Here is a 22,770-nt window from a genome sequence, read left to right as displayed (position 1 = left end):
TACTGTGTTAGGATTGCTGAAAGGGGAATTAAAAGGTTAATAAAAATTGTGTCTGTCCTCACAGAGCTTATACAATGTGGGAAGATAAAGAGGGAATTGCTTCTTCCCCTCTGAGTTACTTAGTTCCTTTTGCCCCTCAGCAAGTTACATAAGCATCTACTATTACATTTATTGCACTGTATTATATAATTCTTGTGTGTCTATTTTCCCCATTAAACAGTGAGTCTTCTTTTTTCTATGTCCAGCACAGAGCCTGAAATGCAGTGGTTGCTCATCAGTTGCTTATTGAATAAATAAATTACTACACAGGTGTTTATTTATTTTTATTTATTTATTTATTTTTGAGATGGGGTCTTGCTCTGTCACCCAGGTTGGAGTGCAGTGGCATGATCCTGGCTCACTGCAGTCTCCACCTCGCAGGTTCAAGCAATTCTCCCATCTCAGTCTCCCTAGTAGCTGGGATTACAGGGGCGGCACCACCATGCCCAACTAATTTTTGCATTTTTAGTAGAGACGGGGTTTCACCATGTTGGCCAGGCTGGTCTTGAACTCCTGACCTCAGGTGATTTGCCTGTCTCGGCCTCCCAAAGTGCTGGGATTACAGGCATGAGCCACTGCACCCGGCCCACACAGGCATTAGAACATGGACGTGGAGCTTCAGACCATAGGCACAGGTTTTATTGACTCAGTAAGTGATGACTGAGCACCTGCGAAGTGCCTGGCACTGGGCCAGTGCTAGAGGTGCAGTGATGATCAAGACAATGTAGTTGTCCCCTCTTACATGAGGTTTCAGTTACCTGAGGTCAGTTGCAGCCTGAAAATACTGAATGGAAAATTCCAGAAATAAACAATTCATAAATTTTAAATTGTATGTGGGGATGAAACCTCGTGCCATCCTATCCAGGTTCTGAATCATCCCTTTGCCAGTATCCATGTTGAAGACGCTATCCACCTGTGAGTCAATTAGTAGCTGTCTCTGTGATCAGATCAACTGTTGAGGCCTCGCAGTGCTTGTGTTCAGGTCACTCTGATTTAATAGTGACCACAAAGTACAAGAGTAGTGATGCTGGCATATTGTTCGGATAGTTTTACTTTATTAGTTACTATTCCTAATCTCTTACTGTGTTTAATAAATTAAACTTTATCACAGGTATGTATAGGAAAAAAACATAGTATATGTGGTACTCTGTACTAGCCACAACTTCAGGTATCCCCTGGGGGTCTCAGACTGTATCTCTGGTGGAGAAAGAGGACTACTGTGGTCTCTGGCCTTCAGGAGGCAGTAGCTGTTGAGAGCCATCACGTATAGGTAGCCTGTAGCAGTCCAGGCAAGTGATTATAAGGACTTGAACTAAAACAGGGATGTGGGGTTGGAAAGAGGGCAGTGAATTGGAGGAGGGGGTCCAGCAGGACTTACTGTAGGGTGAAGGCAGAGATGCTGGAGGGTAGCTTGAGAGTCATTCACTTAGTGTCTGAGCAGGTGGTTGAAGTTTTGCAAGTGGCTGAGTTCACTGAGAAAGAAGAAATACAACAGAAAGAGAAGTCATTTGAGGACAGAGCCTTGGCTAAGGAACAAGAGGATAATTGTATTGCAAAATATATATTTACCTAACACACCTCTATGCTACAAAGACTTCCTGTGCTGACTTTGAATTCCTGCCCTGATTACTCTGACAGGTTGATGTTCTTTTTCCTCTTCCCACCCACGCAGGACAGACCCCAGCAATGATGCAGAAGCTGGTTAGTTTCTCACCGAAGGCATAGCCCTTTTCACTTCAAAGAAAATAATTCTTGTCTGAATGATTAACAGCAAAATGCCAACCTGAGTAACAGACCCACAGATAAACAAGCGTAAAAGGAACCTTGGCGATTTACTGGTTCAGCCTCTAGATTTTCTAAAAAGCTCTATTGAGGTATAATTCACATACCATACAACCACCCATTTCAAGTGTACAAGTCAATGACTTTTCATATGTTAATTTTTTTCAAGTAGTGGTGAAATAGATCTAACACAAAATTTATTTAACTTTTTTTTTTTTTTCTTGAGATGGAGTTTTGCTCTCGTTGCCCAGGCTGGAGTGCAGTGGCGCAATCTCGGCTCACTGCAACCTCTGCCTCCCAGGTACAAGTGATTCTCCTGTCTCAGCTTCCAAGTACCTCGGATTACAGGCATGCGCCACCACACCTGGCTAATTTTTTTGTATTTAGTGGAGACGGGATTTCACCATGTTAGGCTGGTCATGAACTCCTGACCTCAGGTGATCTACCCGCCTTGGCCTCCCAAAGTGCTGGGATTACAAGTGTGCTCCACTGCGCCCAGCCCATTTTAACCGTTTTTTAAGAGTAAAATCTGGCCGGGTACAGTGTGGCTCATGCCTGTAATCCCAGCATTTTGGAAGGCTTAGGCAGGCAGATCACTTGAGGTCAGCAGTTCGAGACCAGCCTCGCCAACCCATGTTGAAACCCTGTCTCTACTAAAAATACAAAAGTTAGCTGGGCATGGTGGTGCACCTCTGTAATTCCAGCTGCTCAGGAGACTGAGGCACGAGAATCACTGGAATCCCGGAGTTGGAAGCTGCAATGAGCTGAGATTGTGCCACTGCACTCTAGCCTGGGTGAGGGCTATTAAAAAAAAAAAAAAAAGTAAAATCTGATGGCATTAGGTGCATTAATAATATTGTGCAACCATCACCATATCTATTTTCAAAAATTTTTCATCACTCCAAACAGAAACTCCATGCTGATTAAGCAATAGCTCCCCATTTCCCTACTTCCCCAGCCCCTGGTAAGCTCTAATTTACTTTCTGTCTCACTGAATTTGCCTATTGCAGGTACCTCATATACTAGATTCATACAATATTTGCCCCTTTGTGTCTGTCTTATTTCACTTAGCCAAGTGTTTTCACAGTTTGTGTTGTAGCATGCATCGGTAGTTCATCTTTGTGACTGAATGATGTCTCATTGTATGGCTATACCACATTTTAAAAAATCAGTTCATTAGCTGTTGGATATTCGGATTGTTCCCACCTTTTGGCTCTGGTAAATAACACACTGCTTTCAGTTCCTTCGGGTATATACCTAGGAGTGGAAGTGCTACATTAAATGGTTATTCTATTTTCAGTCCCCCTTTTTTTAATTTTAATTTTTTAGAGACAGGGCCTTGTTGTTACCTAGGCTGGAGTGTGGTGGCACAGTCATAGCTCACTGTAACTTCAAACTCCTGGGTTCAAGTGATCCTCCTATGTCAGCCTCTGAGTAGCTAGGATTACAGGTGCACACCACCATGCCCACCTCATTTTTAATTTTTTTTGTAGGATGGGGTCTCATCATGTTGCCCAGGCTCGTCTCAAAGCGCTGGACTCAGGTGATCCTCCCACTTCAGTCTCCCAAAATGCTAAGATTACAGGTGTGAGCCACTGTGCTCAGCCTGTTCTGCCCCTTGAGTAAATAGACGTATTTAGTCAAAGACCTACAAAAAGACCATCTTGCCTTATAACTTTTTTACCAGAGTCATAGGAGTCATAGCCCATTTTCTCAGAAGGAAATACCTTATCCATGGTTTCCTAGTATGGTCCATGAACCCTGCATTAGACTTGCCATCGGGGCATGTTAAAATGTACATGGCTACATTCAACCACTGACCTATTGAATCAGAATTGCTAAGGATGGGGCTGAGAATCTGCATTTCTAGCAAGCTCTACTGGCAATTTTTTTGTACACTTAAGTGTGAGAACTACTTGTGTGGACAATTAGATACAACAAAGGCAGATTGATCCAACCTTTTATGCTGTTGTATTCCACCACGGGTGTAACAAGACCATTCTGAACTAACATTAGACATGCCTGCTGAAGGAATCGGTTGTTTTGTGCTGAGGCCCTCCATAAAGAGTTTTCCCTGTGCCTCATGAATTTTTACTGTGTCATGAATTGTTTTCCATGGAATGCATCCCATTTGCCTGACCATGATCACTGTCCAGTCACAGAACTGACATTTGGGTAGAAGGGCCCTTCTCAGTGTGCCTTGGGTACAAGATTACAATTATATTTCAGCTCTTCTGTGTTTGGGGGGCATATCCTGAAGTATCTCAGGGATAGAGCGTCCCCGTGGCCATTGTACAATTCATGACAACATACAAGCTGAAAATTAAGCTCACCTCAAAGAAGGTTTAGCTTTCTCTGTGTTTTGCAAGCTGGATCACAGACTGTTCTGCTGTGAAAAAAGCTAGGAGAACAGGTCCTGCATTTGAAAGTCTTGCCCTGACGTCATTAGAACTCAGTGATAACTCAAAAGTCAGAGGGAAAAGGAATTGACCCTTTAGTGAGGCTCTCGGAACAACGAGTTTCTTCTGTAGAGCACTCACAATGCCACTTCAGAAGAGCCTTGTTACATTCATATGGTCTCTCCGTAGGAGTAGCACTGTCCACCAAGCTCAGGAGTTTAATGGCAAAAGATGTCGGATCCAACTGTCTTTGTGTGGTTTATCGATTTGACAATTCCTTTGTTCTACTGCTTTCTTTTAGTTGACACACCACCCCTGCCTTATCATGCCACAGAAGCCTCTGAGACCCAGAGTGGCCAACCTGTAGATGCCACAGCTGATAGACATTTAGTGCTATCAATACCAAATGGAGGTAAATTGCAGATGAACAGTGAAATGTAGCTATTTTCCAAAAGTATTTCCTATTACCCCCAAACAAAACAATTCAAAAAACAGAACCAGAAATGTACTGGCCTGCTGGTTTGCATGTGTTTTAAGAGGCAAATGGGATGGCTTTGCATTTTAACTTTGACATTCCTCGGTACCATAGAATTAATGTTTTATCATCCTCATTACTAGAATAAGTTAATTTTTATTTTAACTTAGCATTTAGAAGTTTGTAGTTCTTGATGTTAAGTATGGAGTTGGGAACTCAAGAAGTTAGGGATTTTATTCTATTTGTGTTTTTACCATATGTTTATAGTGGTGTCTTTCATTCAGCCGGAGAGGTATTCTTAGAAATATACATAAATGAGGTTTTTACAAAATTTTATTTGCATCTTATAATAGCCTAGATAAGTGTTGCTTGACTTTAATGTTTGTATAAACCACGTTGTGATCTTGCATAAATGCAGATTTTGATTCTGTAGATCTTAGGGTGGGGTCCAAGAATCTGCATTGTTAAGCTCCCATGTAATGCAGAGGCTACTGTTCCATGAGCCAGATCTTGAGTAGAGAGGTTCTAAAGAAGTGTACCATTTGAAATACTCCAAGTGAATATTTTATAAAACTAAGATCCTTTTGTGAGAGAAATAACAACCCCCGAATGTATCTATTTCATATATTTATATTTAGTGCATATAGGAACACACTCTAGATGCAAGAATGACAAGGATGTCCAAGGAAGACAAAGATAATATAATCAATAGAAAGGCAGAGAAAGGGTGTGGGTGGCAAAGAAAAGGAACTCTGAGCTTTGGTTACAGAAAAGTGACTTCAGTTTATGTTGGGTGTGAAAACATTCATGGGTTTCCTGATGAAACATCCAGCTCTCTTTAAATGTGTTTTTTTTCCATGCATAAGTAGATATCCACAAAGCAGAATGTGAGCCCCTCTATGTGGAAGCTTTTTTTTCCTTAAATAATTTAATGTCCTATTCAGCATTATTGATTTGCTCTTTATCATAGTCAAACTATTATTTTCCATCTCTAGTTTGTTAGAAAATGATAGTTTTTGCCACAAGGTTTCAAGTGGGCACAGTAACAGCAACATGCCATCTTTCACGTTTCTGAAAGAAGAGGTGACCTGCTAGCTTCCTTTGAGCTGTGCTTGCTTTAGGGCCGACAGTTTTTTTATGTTCATCTGTTCATGTCATGTTTTCCCTGGTCCCTTCATGACCAATACACATGTTTATAAATGCTCTAGCCATGGAAGATGAACAAGGACCGTGGACTCTACATCTCAGGTGTGCTAGTGAAATGAGCCAGCCCCAAGCAGCTCCCATGAGAGCTACAGGTTCTAAAAGATTACAGAATGGCATGCTTGGTCTTGCAGCCAACTTTCTGGTGAAAAGCATTAACTAAGTTTCCTGGTGGAATCATGAACTACACAGCCCAGGTATGACAGTCGCCATGTGCTCTCTGGTTTGTTTTCTTCCAGACTTTCGGCCAGTTTGTTACGAGGAACCCCAGCACTGGTGCTCGGTCGCCTACTACGAACTGAACAACCGAGTTGGGGAGACATTCCAGGCTTCCTCCCGAAGTGTGCTCATAGATGGGTTCACCGACCCTTCAAATAACAGGAACAGATTCTGTCTTGGACTTCTTTCTAATGTAAACAGAAACTCAACGATAGAAAATACCAGGAGACATATAGGAAAGGGTAAGAGCAAAGATGCCATTCCTTTAGTCGTCTAGCCAAAATGTAGATGGTCATGTGTGTAGAAGTGCACGTGACCACCCTCACATATTGGTCATGTGCCCCTGTGGAAGGACCCCAGGACTGGTGAGCTCTGAGATAGCTCTGACATTTCCACTGGGGAAAGCACATGGGTCGCCAGGATCTTATCTCTGCCTCTAACGTCATCATGCCACCTTCTAGGGGTGGCATCGACTGGGGATTGTGAAGACAAGCAAGATGATAGATATGAAGAAAGCCAGATGAAATTATTGAATAGAAGTATTATGCATTATTTTTCATTTGCCTAAAACGTGCAAACTAGGATCATTTCTGAACAGGAATTCTGACTAGATGATTATTTGTATCAGGTAAAGTTCTCTTTGGAGACTTAGCAGCTGGGTAGTTAGAAAGAATGACTGATGTATGTCTGGAAGCCTTTGGCATGTGATTGGGGCTCTCCTGTGTGCAGGCGTACAGCAGCTGATGGGGTACAAGTCATACTGGTCTCTGTTCTGACCTGTGATGCTTTTGAAGCCCATCTCACTGGTATGAGTGATGGTAGCAAATCCAAGCTGAGTGTGTGGTCTGGCTGAGGATCTTTAAATTATTTTCTATTATATTGGAATAGTTGGTATCTTCAAGTGATACTATGGAGTCACAGATGTAAAGAACCTTCAGTCATTTGACCTCTCTCTCCATCCAGCACTTACACCACCTTGGGAAGGGAGCCTGAGCCTTTTCTTTGAAATTTCCAGGGGAGATTCATTGTTCCATTTGGTGGTGCATTCTGATATTCTCCCTAACATGCCTTCAAAATGTCTCCTGCTGGAGTAAACCTAAAAGCCATTGTTTAGAAACAGGCTGAAATCATTCATTGATGTTGACTCTTAATGGAGACAGTTACTTTATGTTTATTTATATTCTGTCTCCATAGTGGCTTTGAGGCAACTTACGAGAAACCACTGCAGTGAAATGATATATGAAAAATAGAAAATCAGAAACACAGGGTTGAGGGGAGGGGAGAAGAATCCAGATGTTCCAGATATGTCATCCATAAGGGTTAACATTGTTAACCAAACTAAGCAGAGTCGGGCCTGGTTAGTACTTGAATGGGAGAATGCCTGACCTCCTGGGAATGCAGCCCAATAGGTCTCAGCCTTATTTTACCGAACCCCTACTCAAGATGGAGTTGCTCTGGTTCAGACGTCTCTGACACAGAGAGCTGGAGAAGGTGGTGCTGATTTTGCTCTAGATTTCCTGACAGAGAGAGAAGAAATGAAAACCTCACTCTGGAATGTAATTTTTCTCCCAAAGTGGGAAAATAGCCATTCCTCAAAGGAAATAATCTTTGAATTAATTCCTAAACAAGTTTCTTGAGCATGGCTTTACTTTCAAATGATTTTTAGAAGAATCTTCAGTGAACTCTCAAGGCAAAACATTAACACGTGACGTTGTGAAGCCGTTTGCTGAGGAGCTTTGCAGATTGGTCTGTGTGTTCAGTTTCCGCTGGTGCCAGTGGATCCAAAGACAGGATTCAAATATTAAAGGAGTGCTGAATGTGTTCTAGGAACCTGTCTGCAAGTCGCTTCTTCAAGGTGCTCCTGCTGAGGACATGGAGAGTCTGTGGTAGTCTGTTTCATTGCTGTAAAGGAATATCTGAGACTGGATAATTTATAAAGAAAAGAGGCCGGGCATGGTGGCTCATGCCTGTAATCCCAGTCCTTTGGGAGGCGGAGGTGGGCAGATCATGGGAGTTCGAGACCAGCCTGACCAACATGGTGAAACCCCGTCTCTACTAAAAATACAAAATTAGCCAGGTGTGGTGGCGCATGCCTCTAATCCCAGCTACTAAGTGGCTGAGTCAGCAGAACCTGCGAGACGAAGGTTGCAGTGAGCTGAGATCGTGCCATTGCACTCCAGCCTGGGCAACAAGAGCAAAACTCCGTCTCAAAAAAATAAACGAAGAAAAGAGGTTTGTTTGGCCCGTGGGTCTGCAGGCTGTACTGCAGCACATGTGCTGGCATGTGCTTCGGGGAGGGCTTTCGGAAGCTTTTAATCGTTGTGTAAGGCAGAGGAGAGCCTGTGTGTCACCTGGGAAGAGACAGAAAGAGAGAGAAGGGAGGGAGGTGCTGGGCTCTTTTTAACAAACCGATCTGGCAGGAACTAATAGAGTGAGAATTCACTCATTACCTCAAGGAGGGCACCAAGCAGATCATGAGAGATCTTTCTGGGTGCCCGAGACACCTCCCATCAAGCCCCACCTCCAATATTGAGAATCAGATTTCGATGCCAGATTTGGAGGAGTCAGCTATCCCAATTATATCAGTAGCTCCTGTGGTGTTGACTGAGAGCTCATCTTTAGGGTTAAGAAGCCACATGAGCAAGAGCCGGGACTGATGGCCTGTTCCACAAACCGGAGCATCTAATAGTGCTCCCCTCGATGCAAGGGTTCTCACTGTCACGTGGTCCGAAGGCAAAGTTACACTTTTCTCAGAGCTGCTTAGGAATTACTCCAATGTGGAAAAACAAAAAAAAATGTTTTTTAGACGTGTCACAAGCCTTGCCATAAAGCATGGTGGAAAAAAGTGTTGGTTTGGGAGATTTTAAAGCAAGGGCAGTCAGTCGTCTGTGACATCACAGGATTCTCTCTCAGATGCTGCCATGGGTTATCTGGGTTCTGAGAAGCGTGGCTTCCGGGAGCACCAGCCTGAATAAGTGAGCTGCAAAATGCATTCCTAGGCTAGCAAATGAGTTAACTTGCTCTGTGGAGTTAATTAGCAGACGTTAGATTTTAGTGATACGCATTCATCTCACAAATACTTACTGAGCACCGACTCTCAGCCAGACTGGACACTAGGGATACAACAGTGGAAAAAAGACAATGCCCAGACTTCCTGGATTACTTGCTGCTGGGGAAAGACAGACACGAAATACAACATATAGTATGTCCAGTAGAAAAACACAAAGCAGGGGAAGAAGAGAATGGAGACTTTAAACCAGTGTAACCAGGGAAGGCCTTCCTGAAAAAGTGACGTTTGAGCAGATGTTACCGGAAAGGTGTCCCGATCCAGACCCCAAGAGAAGATTCTTGGAACTCGCACAAGACAGAATTTGGGGTGAGTCCATAGAGTAAACTGAAAGCAAGTTTATTAGAGAAGTAAAGAAGCAAAAGAATGGCTACTCCACAGGCAGAGCAGCGGCATGGGCTGCTTGACTGATAATACAGTTATTTCTTGATTATATGCTAAACAAAGGGTGGATTTTTTCATGAGTTTTCTGGGAAAGGGGTGATTTCCTGGAGCTGAGGGTTCATTTCCTTTTTAGACCATATAGGGTAACCTATGGGCATGGCCATGGCATCTAAACTGTCATGGTGCTGGTGGAAGTGTCTTTTAGCATGCTGATGAATTATAATTACCATATAATGAGCAGTGAGGATGACCAGAGGTCACTTTCTTTTTATTTTTTTATTTTTTTATTTATTTTTTTTGAGATGGAGTCTTGCTGTGTTGCTCACGCTCGAGTGCAATGGCACTATCTTGGCTCACTGCAACCTCTACCTCCCAGATTTAAGTGATTCTCCTGCCTCAGCCTCCCAAGTAGCTGGGATTACAGGCGCGTGCCACCACACCCAGCTAATTTTTTGTATTTTTTAGTAGAGACAGGGTTCCACCATGTTGGCCAGGCTGGCCTTGAAATCCTGACCTCAGGTGATCCACCTGTCTCAGCCTCCCAAAATGAGGGGATTACAGGTGTGAGCCACTGCACCTGGCCTACCAGAGGTGACTTTCATGCCATCTTGGTTTGGGTGGGTTTTGGCTGGTTTCTTTATGGCAGTCTGTTTCACCAGCAGAGTCTTTGCGACCTGTATCTTGTGCCAATCTTCTATGTCATTCTGTGACTCAGAATGCCCAGCGTCCTGGGAATGCAGCCCAGTAGGTCTCTGCCTTATTTTAACCCAACCCCTATTCAAGATGGAGTTGCTCTGGTTCAAATGGCTGTGACACAGAGAGCAAGGAAGTCAGTGTTCATGGAGCCTGAACCAGTCTTTCAGTTTAAATTTTAGAGCTCCCTGGCTGGGTGAGGGTCCATTCAAATTGTTGTGGGGCCTTCAAATTTTATTTTTGGTTTACAACATGATCTGACTTTACACTTCGAAAAGATTGCCTGGCCGTTCTATTGAGATTAATTAGACTGTGATGGGCAAGGATAGAAGATATCTTTTTTTTTTTTTTTTTGGAGATAGGTGTCTTGCTCTGTCACCCAGGCTGGAGTGCAGTGAGACAATCTCAGCTTACTGCAACCTCCGCCTCCAGGGTTCAGGCGATCCTCCTGTCTCAGCCTCCCGAGTAACTGAGATTACAGGCACGCACCACCACACCCAGCTAATTTTTGTATTTTTAGTAGCGACAGGGTTTCTCCATGGTGGCCAGGTTGGTCTCGAACTCCTGACCTCAGGTGATCCCCTGCCTCAGCCTCCCAAAGTGCTGGGATTACAGGTGTAAGCCACCGCACCTGGCCTGAATATATCATTTTTAAAAATTCTTTTTAGTGACTGGACATGGTGGCTCACGCCTGTAATCCCAGCACTTTGGGAGGCCAAGGCAGGCAGGTCACCTGAGGTCGGGAGTTCAAACCAGCCTGGCCAACATAGTGAAACTCTGTCTCTACTGAAAATACAAAACATTAGCTGGGTGTGGTGGTGGATGCCTATATAATCCCAGCTACTCGGGAGGCTGAGGCAGAAGAATCGCTTGAACCCAGGAGGTGGAGGTTGCAGTGAGCCAAGATCGTGCTATTGCACTCCAGCCCAGGCGACAGTGTGAGACTCCATCTCAAAAAAAAAAAAAAAAAAAAAAAAAAAATCTTTTTATTATAGTTAATGATGAGCCATTCCCCTACCCAGTAGATATCAATTAGCCTTCACGCCACTTCTGGCTTGTATTCCTTGTGACTTAAATTAGCTGAGATGGCTGGCCCTGCTAAAGGAAGGTCATGTTGCCATCCTGTCAGCAGTGCGTGCATTTTGAGTTTTGTTTTCTCTGGTGGTGGTGATGGGTGCTGATTTACCCCACTTACCATCTAATGGGTATGTCCCTGAGGTGGAGGGGCTGGTAGAAAGCATTTATTTGTAGCCATGCAGCAGTTAACTGGTACAAAGGGATTGAGGCTATGACTTTGACCTCACTAGCAAGATGCTTTAAATAACTACTAACAGTTAGCACTAGCATACCAAAAGCTACCACTTAGATGTCAAAGGCAATACCTTGAGCAGCCTGGAACATCACATTCCAGTGTGGAACTTCTCCATATTCTTCCTTATAAACTAGGCAGACCACTGGAACTCTCTCCAGTGACATATCAAATAATAATAATATGATGATAGCTACCCCCATTGATGACCTAATATGTAAGAGACATGCTGGCATGCACTTATATGTATCATTTCTAATCCTTATAGTAACTGTACAAGTTAGGTATATCAGTCCCATTTTACAGATGAGACAGCTAAACCTCTGAGAGTTCAGTAGCTTACACATGGTCACACAGGTGATGCCAGGGACTCGCACCCATGAGGACTCAGGCCCAGTTGCTCCCCTCTGCTAGAGGGGACGGACCCTCCTGCCCTTTTATCTTGGCACCGCTCGTAGTGGTATGTAGAATTGAATCTTTCAGTATGGAGTGAAAATGCCTATCATATGCCACAATCCTTGTGTGCCATGATCACTTCTGCAATGTTGAAAGAAGGCCAAAATAATAATAAAGTGCTGACATTTTACAATATTTTACTTTTAAAAGGTAAATCAGAGGTTTTATGTTCTTTTTTACAAAAATATTGTGCGAGAAGGAGAGTACTACACAGAGATTTTACATGGAGCTCACGGGTACCTCTGTGGAGGATTGTAAGGACCTTTCCAGTAAAAGGACAGAGAACCACTGACATATAATACTGGTATGACTGATACGTGACAGCGCAAAAGAAAGCAAAGGGCGAGTTCCTGACGATGTGGGAATGATGTAATAGTCAATCTAGATAATTGGAGGATACTGTGTGCCTGCTCTTTTAGACTGGCTTTTAAGATGGCCTCGATTTCCAAATAATTATGCAGACCACAGCTTTGAGTTGACTGCAGGAACATAGAACTTGAGGTAGGATTGTATTTCTTGGAAATTCATGACTTAATATAATCGTAATCAATAGTACAACATTTTTGAGCACTGATAATTTCTGCTGTAATTGAAGTTAGCTCTGGTAACCTTCACAATGAGCCTGTGCTGGGTTCTTGGTATGCGAGGACACTTTGAGCAAGACTGGCCCGTTTCTCTTTTGCAGATCTCCCTTTGTGGGAGAAAAAAATGATAACCATTAACCCTCGTTATTGAACTTCTGGAGATCAAGCATATCCTGAAAACACTTATCACATATTCCAAATCATTGCATTGTTTTTGGAATTGGATTTTTAGAACCATTTTATGAATCTTTATTTCCTTGCGTATCTCAAATTCTGTAGAATTCTAGTAATTCTTCTTGTTTTATGAAAGGAATTACCCTGACATAAGGGTTTCATCAGTCAGCTCCTTGCAGAGGTGTTACCGGATAGTGGTCCTGACCCAGACCCCAAAAGAGGGTGCTTGGATCTCTCACAAGAAAGAATTTGAGGCGAATCCATAGAGTAAAGTGAAGGCAAGTTTATTAAGATAGGAAACGAATAAAGAATGGCTACTCCAAGGACAGAGCAGCCACGAGGGCTACTGGTTGCCCATTTTTATGGTTATTTCTTTTTTTTTTTCTTTCTTTCTTTTTTTTTGAGACCGAGTTTCCGTCTTGTTGCCCAGGCTGGAATGCAATGGCGCAATCTTGGCTCACCTCAACCTTCAACTCCCAGGTTCAAGAGATTCTCATGCGGGGGGAGGGATTGCATTGGGAGTTCTACCTGATGTAAATGACGAGTTAATGCGTGCTGATGAGTTGATGGGAGCAGCTCATCAACATGGCGCAAGTAACAAACCTGCACGTTATGCACATGTACCCTAGAACTTAAAGTATAATAATAATAAAAAAAATAGAGATTCTCTGCCTCAGCCTCCTGAGTAGCTGGGATTACAGTCATGTGCCACCACGCCCTGCTAATTTTGTATTTTCAGTAGAGATGGGGTTTCTCCATGTTGCTCAGGCTGGTCTCAAACTCCCGACCTCAGGTGATCCACCCGCCTTGGCTTCCCAAAGTTCTGGGATTACAGGCGTGAGCTACCGCGCCCAGCTGGTTATTTCTTGATTATATGCTAAACAATGGGTAGATTATTCATGCCTCCCCTTTTTAGACCATATAGGTTAACTTCCTATGTGGTCGCCGTGGCATTCGTAAATTGTCATGGCGCTGGTGGGAGTGTAGTAGTGAGAATGACCAGAGGTCACTGTCATCTCCATCTTGGTTTGGGCCAGCTTCTTTATTGCAGCCTGTTTCATCAGCAAGGTCTTTATGACCTGTATCTTGTGCCAACCTCCTATCTCATCCTATGATTTAGAAAGCCTGTCTGTCTGGGAACGCAGCCCAGTAGGTCTTAGCTTATTTTACCCAGCTTCTACTCAAGACGGAGTCACTCTGGTTCAAACGCCTTGGGCAGAGGCTTCTACTCAAGACATAGTCACTCTGGTTGAAACACCTTGGGCCGAGGGTCTGCATGTCCAGGTGGTATTTGGGTTGCCTCCTTTCCCAGTGGGTTTCATTTCCATGTCTCAAAATAGTCCTTTTGTTCTGCCTCTGAACACATGTAAGGCTTCTCATGTTAAAAAAAAGCAAATCCTAAAAAAGCGTTTTAACATAGGATGCGATGTCACACTGTTACAGTCATTAAACTTGATGTTGCAGAATACTTAATATCCTGAGAAAATATTCACAAGATATTATTAACTGAAAACAAGTTTTAAAACATCCTGTAGAGTATGATCCCAATTTTCTTCTTAAAAATGCACATGGCTGAGCACAGTGGCTCACACCTGTAATCCCAGCACTTTGGGAAGTCGAGGTGGGTGGATTGCTTGAGCCTAGGAGTTTACTACCAGGTGGGCAACATGGTGAGACCCTGTCTCTATAAAAAAGTTAGCTGAGTGTGGCGGTGTGCATCTGTAGCCCCAACGAGTCAGGAGGCTGTCTCAAAAACACATAAAAAAGACTGAAAGGTATATAATAGACGTTAGCTTTGATTATTTATGGGCTGTGGATTTGTGGCTGATTTTTCTTTTCTGTTCGTATTTTCTAAATTTTCTATAGTGGGCTTTCTCGATCCTGTGAGGATGGGGTGCGCGTGGTGTGTAAGGATGCTCTGGAAGGCAGCAGCAGTGGTAAGGGAGACACCTCACTGTGCAGTTCAGGCGGAGTGGCCGCGTGTTTGAGTGGCAGTGATGGAACATGCCGTGTAATGCAGTCGGACCCAAACAAGCTGTTCATCGTGTTGTGCCTAGAGACTCAGTCATCAGGGACGGTCTTAGAGGACCAGCCTTGCTGTCAGCCCAGTGATGACTTTGTATGAGTTAGGAAAAGGTGCCTCTTCCTCAAGAGAAACTACTGCCATCTGCTGGGAAAGGATTGTAATAATTACACAAAGCTCTGAAGACTAGGAGGCAAACCCTGGGTTGCGGTGGTTGTGCAGTGCACAATGGTAGGCACAGTCCTGTGGCGGACCTGCCTCCATCCTCTGACCTAGGCCCTGGTGTGGATCTGGAAGTCTGTATTTTTATATTATTAGTTTTTTTTTTACCACCCGTTAAAACTTTTTTTATTGTGGGAAATTTGAAATAGGAAAACGGGGGAATACAATGAGTCTTCATTTTACTATCTCCAGCTTCAATAAAGATTCACAATCTGTGCCATTCTTTTTCATCTATCGCTCTACAGTATTTTTGCTAGACTATTTTAGAGCAAATCTCAGGCTTCATATCCTTTTTCCCATCTATTGGAGTTTATATCTAACTGTATAAGAAATGTTTTAAAATACCATTATTACACTCAGAAATATATATATTTTCTTAAAGCTTCTAAAATCGCTGTGCAGAAGAAAAGACAACAAAGGCAAGGGAAAGATTCGTTACAAACTCAGGAGGAGGCGTTGTGCTTGTGCTGGGACGTTTAGGTTTTATCCTAAGCGTTGTGGAGAGGCTTCGGCATTCTCTGTGCAGGACACTCTGCCTTTTATGGTGATCTTCCTGCCTCCCTCCCGGTGAGGAGGGTATCCCTGCACCTTCCTTCCACTTTGGGACACCGACTTCCTCCTCTGTGAGTAGAGTCCAGAGATTGGCACACTCTCACCAGCCTGCCCAACCTACCCTCTTCCCAGTCATTTCCTGTCATTCAAGACAACAGAAGAGGATTAAAAGGGGACACCCTTTTGTAGTTCGACCCAGCAGACCCAAATTAAACCCAAGGTTTTTCTGGTCCTCATTAACCACAACACAGGACTCCACACTCCCTGATCTCATAAAAAGTGGGTGGCAGTCACACTCAAGTGAGAAGTTCAGATAAAGAAAGACACAGCCCTTAAAGAAAGACACAGCCCAAGCACATACGTAGTTCAAGATGTGGGTGGAACTTGCTTGAGGGCCGCATTGCCAGGGTTCTCTTTATGATCTCAGGCAGTACTTCTTTTGGGGCATTTATTCCTTATTGCTAGGAGTTAGAACAGGCTGCAGGATTGTGACATTAGCTTTTCCTTCCAGAAGCTTCTAATGCTTCTTAATTACGATAATGAACATATTAATGGCGTATTTGATGGCAACAATGATAGGTATGATGCCTCTTTTAAGCATTTCATACAGGAACTGTCAGAATGTAGGCTGCAGTAAAATCTGGACATGTTCGTGCTTTTCCTGTACCATTTAAAGGAATATCACTGGCTGGGTGTGGTGGCTCATGCCTGTAATCCCAGCAGTTTGGGAGGCCGAGGAAGGCAGATCACCTGAGGTCAGGAGTTCGAGACCAGCCTGCCCAACATGGCAAAACCCCATCTCTACTAAAAATACAAAAAATTAGCCAGGCGTGGTGGCAGGTGCCTGTAATCCCAGCTAATCGGGAGGCTGAGGCAGGAGAATCGCTTGAACCCGGGAGGCAGAGGTTGCAATGAGCCGAGATCACGCCACTGCACTCCAGCCTGGGCGACAAGAGGGTAACTCCATCTCAAAAAAAAAAGTGCAAGTCACCCGGCCTCCCCCTGGACCTGCTAAAGTAGTGATCTGTTTTAATAAGCCCTGCAAGTGGTCTTACTGCAAGCTAAGGTTTAAGAACCACTGTTCTACTCTGTGGTGATCTTGAATCTGACACTAGCGTTTAAAGCTACTATTTTGGCCTACCAGATGGATGCAAATAACATCATTGGCCTGCTTGACTCCTCCTCAGATGCTGGTGTCTCTAGCCAGAATCCGGCCTCCTTCACCCTGAGGCTGGGTTCCACCCTTTCCTGGTGTTTCTGGGCGGGCTCCGCGTGCTGGTGCCATTGGCTCTGCTCTTCTCTCTCAGGGTGCTGGATGACTGCCTACCTGCCCAGGCTCTTCTCTGCGTTGGTAGCTTTGCCAGAGTGGACTGTGGTTGCAGATGACCTGAACATGATTGAAAACCAACCCCCAAAGACCAGACTCACATAACAAAAAAATCGTATTTATTTTATGTAATAGGTTTTGAGAGGATTATATGTTTGAAGGTCATTCAGTTCACATACCGACTAAATCCTTAGCAGCTCCACTCTGGCTCCTTTACCTGCTTTCCCTCTTGAAAGAACCTCTGCCCACCCCCACAAGGCAGGCCTTTCCCCTTTGGAGCCCACAGGGGTGGTTGTAGGAGGCGGGGTTTGCATTTTGCCCCAGCCTGGGGTTCTCTTTATGATCGTGAGGGTCCAGCCAAGTAACTCTCCCAGCCAGTTAGGACCATCCTTCTGCCCCCTGGCACCACCGCCTAGGCCCTGGGGTTAGGGCCCAAGGCCATTCAGGAGAGTGGGTAGCAACGATGAGATAGAGGAGGGGGAGGAAGGCTGAGGGAAGCAGAGAAGGGGAGCCGGTCTCTGGCTGAGGAAGAGGAGAGGCAGTGACAGGCCAATCGTGGCCTGGATATCCAGGGCTGTGCTTTAGCTCTGCGACCCTGGCTCAGTTGCTTCAGAATGATGTGGTTGGGATACATACTACTCAAAATTGTTCTTTTCTAAAATTGTATTAAGGGAAAAGGAAACAAGAAATATGGTGGGATGTAATCACATATAGTGCAGAACTGCGCCAAGTGCTACTTAGGACCTGACAAACTCCCAGCAGCTACATCAGTAATGTTTCCTACATTCTCAGTTATGCACACGGGGCCCTGAGCAGCCCTGGAAGCTGTAAGTTCTGTTCTTTAAAACGTTCACAATTTCATTTTGAGGAGACCCCAAATATATAAGTATATTCTGGATTGTTTCTACAAACACCTTTTAACTGCAGTGATCATATGTATAATCACATTGACTTCTAGTGCTGGAGACTTTTTTTTCCCATCAAAAGTTGGAGTAAAATTGTTCTGATATTTAATATTCACTAGACTAGAATTTCTTCATTTTTTTCTAACATCAGTCCCTTGCTATACATTTATATTAAATCTCAAACCCAGACATTTAGAGGGAAAGAATCAACTAAAATTTAATTTGGAATGGAAATTAGCATGAGCAGCAACATTCTCAGGATGCTTTTCTTTCTTTTTTTTTTTTGAGGTAGACTCACCCAGTCGCCCAGTCTGGAGTGCAGTAGTGCCGTGATCTCAGCTCACTGCAGCAGCCTCTGCCTCCCAAGTAGCTGGGATTACAAGCGTGTGTCACCACGTCCAGCTAATTTTTGTATTTTTTAGCAGAGACATGGTTTCACCATGTTGGCCAGGCTAGACTCGAGCTCCTGATCTCAAGTGATTGACCTACCTTGACGTCCTAAAGTGCTGGGATTGCAGGTGTGAGCGCCTAGCCTCAGGATGCTCTTTTGAACTTTAATTCCAAGAATATTAGATGAAGTGATATAGGCTATATTTTGCTTATGAGTTTTTATATTACTGTATCTGAAAATGTAGAAATTTCACTGTTCACAAATAAAAAATAGACATTATTTATATGATTGATATTAGTGGATGACAAACTTAAATGAAATAGGTCTCTGAGGTATTTGTTAAGAGAAACAGATTTCTAAGTGTTGGTAAATTTTTAAAGCGTCATTTTTTGTCTCCACTGAAGTGGGTTTAATATGTGCACTTAAGTAACATTTTCATGGTATTAACTGTGTACAGTTTTAAATTTTAAAATTTGTAGGCTGGGCGCGGTGGCTCATGCCTGTAATCCCAGCACATTGGGAGGCCGAGGCAGGTGGATTACTTGAGGTCGGGAGTTTGAGACCAGCCTGGCCAACATGGTGAAACCCCGTCTCTACTAAAAAACAAAAATTAGCCAGCCGTGGTGGCAGGCACCTGTAATCCCAGCTACTTGGGAGGCTGAGGCAGGAGAATCACCTGAACCTGGGAGGCGGAAGTTGCAGTGAGCTGAAATCGTGCCACTGCACTCCAGCCTGGGTGATGAGTGAGACTCTGTCTCAAAAAAAAAAAAAAAATTAAAATTTGTATATGTACATGAAGGATTATTTGATTTTTTCGCATGATATATTCAGTTCATTTCTAATATTACAAAACCTTATTTTTGGAACAAATAAACAGGAGTGATGGGAGGAATAGTATATGAGACCTTACTGACTGGTTCTTGGGGGTGATTGTTAACATGGGTGGCAATCCACTTTTATTTATTTATTTTTTTGCAATGACGTCTTGCTCTGTCACCAGACTGGAGTTCAATGGCGCTACCTTGGCTCACTGCAACGTCTGCCTCCCAGGTTCAAGCAATTATCCTGCCTCAGCCTCCCGAGTAACTGGGATTACAGGTGCCCATCACTATGCCTGGTTAAATTTGTATTTTTAGTAGAGAAGGGGTTTCACCGTGTTGGCCAGTCTGGTCTTGAACTCCCGACCTTGAATGATCTGCCTGCCTCAGCCTTCCAAAGTGCTGGGGTTACAGGCATGAGCCACTGCACCCGGCTGCAATCCACTTTTAAATGGATTTATGGAAAAAGCACAGATTATAATTAAACTAAGTGCTATTTAGGTCACACATCTCATTCATCTGATCAGTGATCTGACAATGAACCTGACAGGGGAGAGTCACATCTCCTAGGGTTTCAGGAATCAGTGGGAGAGGCACGCTGTGAAAGGGAACGTGAAGGAAGGCTGTGTGTTTGTGTCTGCAGGTGTGCACTTGTACTACGTCGGGGGAGAGGTGTATGCCGAGTGTGTGAGTGACAGCAGCATCTTTGTGCAGAGCCGGAACTGCAACTATCAACATGGCTTCCACCCAGCCACCGTCTGCAAGATCCCCAGCGGCTGCAGCCTCAAGGTCTTCAACAACCAGCTCTTCGCTCAGCTCCTGGCCCAGTCAGTTCACCACGGCTTTGAAGTTGTGTATGAACTGACCAAGATGTGCACTATCCGGATGAGTTTTGTTAAGGTAAGGAGTGCTTGCTATCACATTATAAAATGTTCAGTGAAAAACAAAACAAAACAAAAAAGCACCCTGACTGATGTGGCAGTTCTGCGGTCAATTCAGATAGACAAAACCAATTTTTTTTTTTTTTTTTGAGACGGAGTTTCACTCTGTCACACAGGCTGGAGTGCAGTGGCATAATCTTGGCTCACTGTAACCTCCGCCTCCCGGATTCAAGCGACTCTTCTAACTCAGCCTCCCAAGTAGCTGGGAGTACAGGCGTGCATTACCACGCTTGACTAATTTCTGTATTTTTAGTAGAGACAGGGTTTCACCATATTGGCCAGACTGGTCTTGAACTTCTGGCCTTGTGATCCGTCTGCCTCGGCCTCCCAAAGTGCTGGGATTACAGGTGTGAGCCACCGCGCCCAGCCCAAAGGCAATTTTTTTGAATTCTGTTGTTTTTAGGAGGAGTTCCTCTTTGAGTATAAACTGTCTTGTTTAGCAATTATATGAAAATTCTTACACATTACTTTTGAGGAAAAACACGTAAGGTGGCTCTCTGTTTTTAATGCAGATGATAAAGTAACAACAGTAATTTTACAGGACTAGTGCAACAGAGATTTTTCCATCCTTCAAATTGCCAAGCACTATTATCACTCAGTGAGTGTTGGCAAATTTATCTGAATTCAGTAAGATACTCTCCTTACTCTTAGAAAGCATACAGGCACATGGAGGAGATAATATTTATGAATAAGCTACAAAATAGGCAGGATTGGTTCTAATACAAGACAGCAAATTAAGTAGTGTTATAAAGGTATAAACAATCTGGAATAGAAACATGAGGCGGGTGTGATTAATTCTGAGAGTAGTATATGTTCTGTTGATGAGTATTTGTTGAATTTCTCGAATCTTATTAGGGTTGCTATGAAGGCTGGAGAACCAAGGAAGTTTCTTAGTGGGAAGGAAAAACAACTGGGTTTGTATATGGAAGCAAAAGCCTTCAGTTTCATCACCTGCTATTTTATCTGTTGCAAAGTACTCGCAAATCAGTCTAATATTTCAAAATCTGGGCTCATCAAAGTATCTGGGTATGTGTGAGTTTTCATACTGCCATGCCTCCATCCAAGGAATCAGCATGGCTTGTTCCAGGCATTTTTTTCAAAGTAAATTTTATTAGCACTTTAAAATTACCATGACAAAGAATTTTTCTACACTCAAATTTTGTTTTTATTGTTTATAATTTTAGTAATTATTTAAAAACTAAGAACAATATAGTTTCCAATTTTAAAAAACAGCTGCTTGAAATTATTTCTCTTTCATGGTGACAAAGCAGTTTCATCCAAATTTAGTGTTTTAAAAGCATCTATTATAAAGTTATATTAACAAATAACTTGGAAATCTTTTCAAATGTTCTGTTGCTTTAGAAACGGCAGAGGGCATCATTTGAATCATACAGTTTTTTTTTTTTCCAGGTCTGTGTTTTTAAAATTAGGATGAAATGCCAATATCTCATAGGTAATTATTTCACTCTAATTAAATATAAGCTTATATACAAATCTGATTTTCCTGATAACTAGATACATTTCTCAGATAGGCAACATTTAAATTCATAAAGCTACACAATTGACACAGAAGACAAACCTGTTCCTAATACTGCAGGAACTTTTAAAATAAATACATAGTAAATATAACTATAGATCATTTTTTTAAACATTTGAGATGAGCAACTGTAGCTACCACTGGGCTAATGGATCAGATCTCTTTAAGGTTTCTTTCAGCTCTGATTTTTACCGATTCTAGGACTCATTCAGTCAGTCAACAAATATTTATTGAGCACCTACCATGTGCAGCCAGGCGTGTGGGACATAGCAATGTTCACTCACAGATCTCTGCCCTCAGGGAACCAATATTCTAGGAAGGAGAGAGAGATAATACACAACAGCCATAACACAGAAGAAGGATGGAAAGAGAAAGTGTGGGGCAGGGTGAAGGGAATTGGAGCACGGGGGCAGTGGAGTCATCTGCACATCAGGGTGGGCCTCACTGAAAAGGTGACAGGTCAGCAGAGACTGGAAGGAGACATGGAGCTAGGCCCAGGGACTTCTGGAGGAAGAGTAGAAGCAGAGGGAAGAGCAAGGCAACAGCGTACACCTGGAAATTCTGAAGAGCAGGCAGGCCAGTGTGGCTGGGGCCTAATAAGCAGGGGGAGCGAGATGAGAGCAGCTGCAGGGAACCACAGCGAGGCCTCCTGAGCCACTCCTTGGAGTTTATCGGTGGCTCTCAGGAGGTGGCGAGCTTTTGCAGGGATCGGAGCAGAGCATTTTCATGATCTGACTTCTGTTCTTAAAGGATCGCCCTGCCTGCAGTGTGGAGGATAGGTATTACACAGACAAGGTTGCAAGTAGGGAAACCAGTTAGGAGGCTATTGCAATATTCAGATGAGAGTCGCCCTCACCTGGAGGGATCCAGTACAGCTGTGAGAAGTGGAAGGATTCTGAATTGTGAAGGCGGATGAGGCGTGGGGGTGAGAAAAAGAGGAAGATGAAGTTAGTTGCCTTCAATCAAGATGAAGATGCAGGTGTATTGAGATGTCTGTCCACATTCAAGTGGAGTTGCTGAGTAGCCAGTTCGATGTAAGAATCTGGATTTGGGGAAAGAGATTTGGGCCCGAAATACAAGTTTGGGAATTGTCAGCAAAGGGACAGTATTTAACTCCCTAAGTCTGGATGAGAACACCAAAGGTTTGAGTTTAAACAGAAGGGCCAGGAGTGGTGGCTCACGCCTGTAATCTCAGCACTTTGGGAGGCTAAGGTGGGTGGATTGCTTGAGGTCAGGAGTTCAAGACCAGCCTGGCCATCGTGGCAAAACC

At 43.5% G+C, this 22,770-nt stretch overlaps 2 protein-coding genes across 4 annotated transcripts in view; one reads left to right on the top strand and one right to left on the bottom strand.

Annotated features, from left to right (window-relative positions):
- EXOSC8 (exosome component 8) overlaps positions 1-22,770 on the bottom strand; it is a 668,826-nt gene that overhangs the window by 130,078 nt on the left and 515,978 nt on the right. The window lies entirely within an intron of this gene.
- The window catches only part of SMAD9 (SMAD family member 9), a 74,553-nt gene that overhangs the window by 46,052 nt on the left and 5,731 nt on the right, over positions 1-22,770 (top strand). For 2 of the 3 annotated variants that reach the window (XM_050766077.1, XM_050766078.1), the window contains 2 exons: positions 6,138-6,359; positions 19,666-19,922. In XM_050766077.1, the coding sequence (XP_050622034.1) occupies positions 6,138-6,359; positions 19,666-19,922 (479 nt within the window). Of the gene's footprint in view, positions 1-4,521; positions 4,633-6,137; positions 6,360-19,665; positions 19,923-22,770 lie in introns of all 3 variants that reach the window. The other variant, XM_050766076.1, reaches the window with a different exon arrangement.

The sequence above is a fragment of the Macaca thibetana genome, chromosome 17, assembly GCF_024542745.1.
Source record: "Macaca thibetana thibetana isolate TM-01 chromosome 17, ASM2454274v1, whole genome shotgun sequence".
Taxonomy (NCBI): Eukaryota; Metazoa; Chordata; class Mammalia; order Primates; family Cercopithecidae; genus Macaca; species Macaca thibetana.
This window is presented reverse-complemented; position numbering and strand designations above follow the sequence as displayed.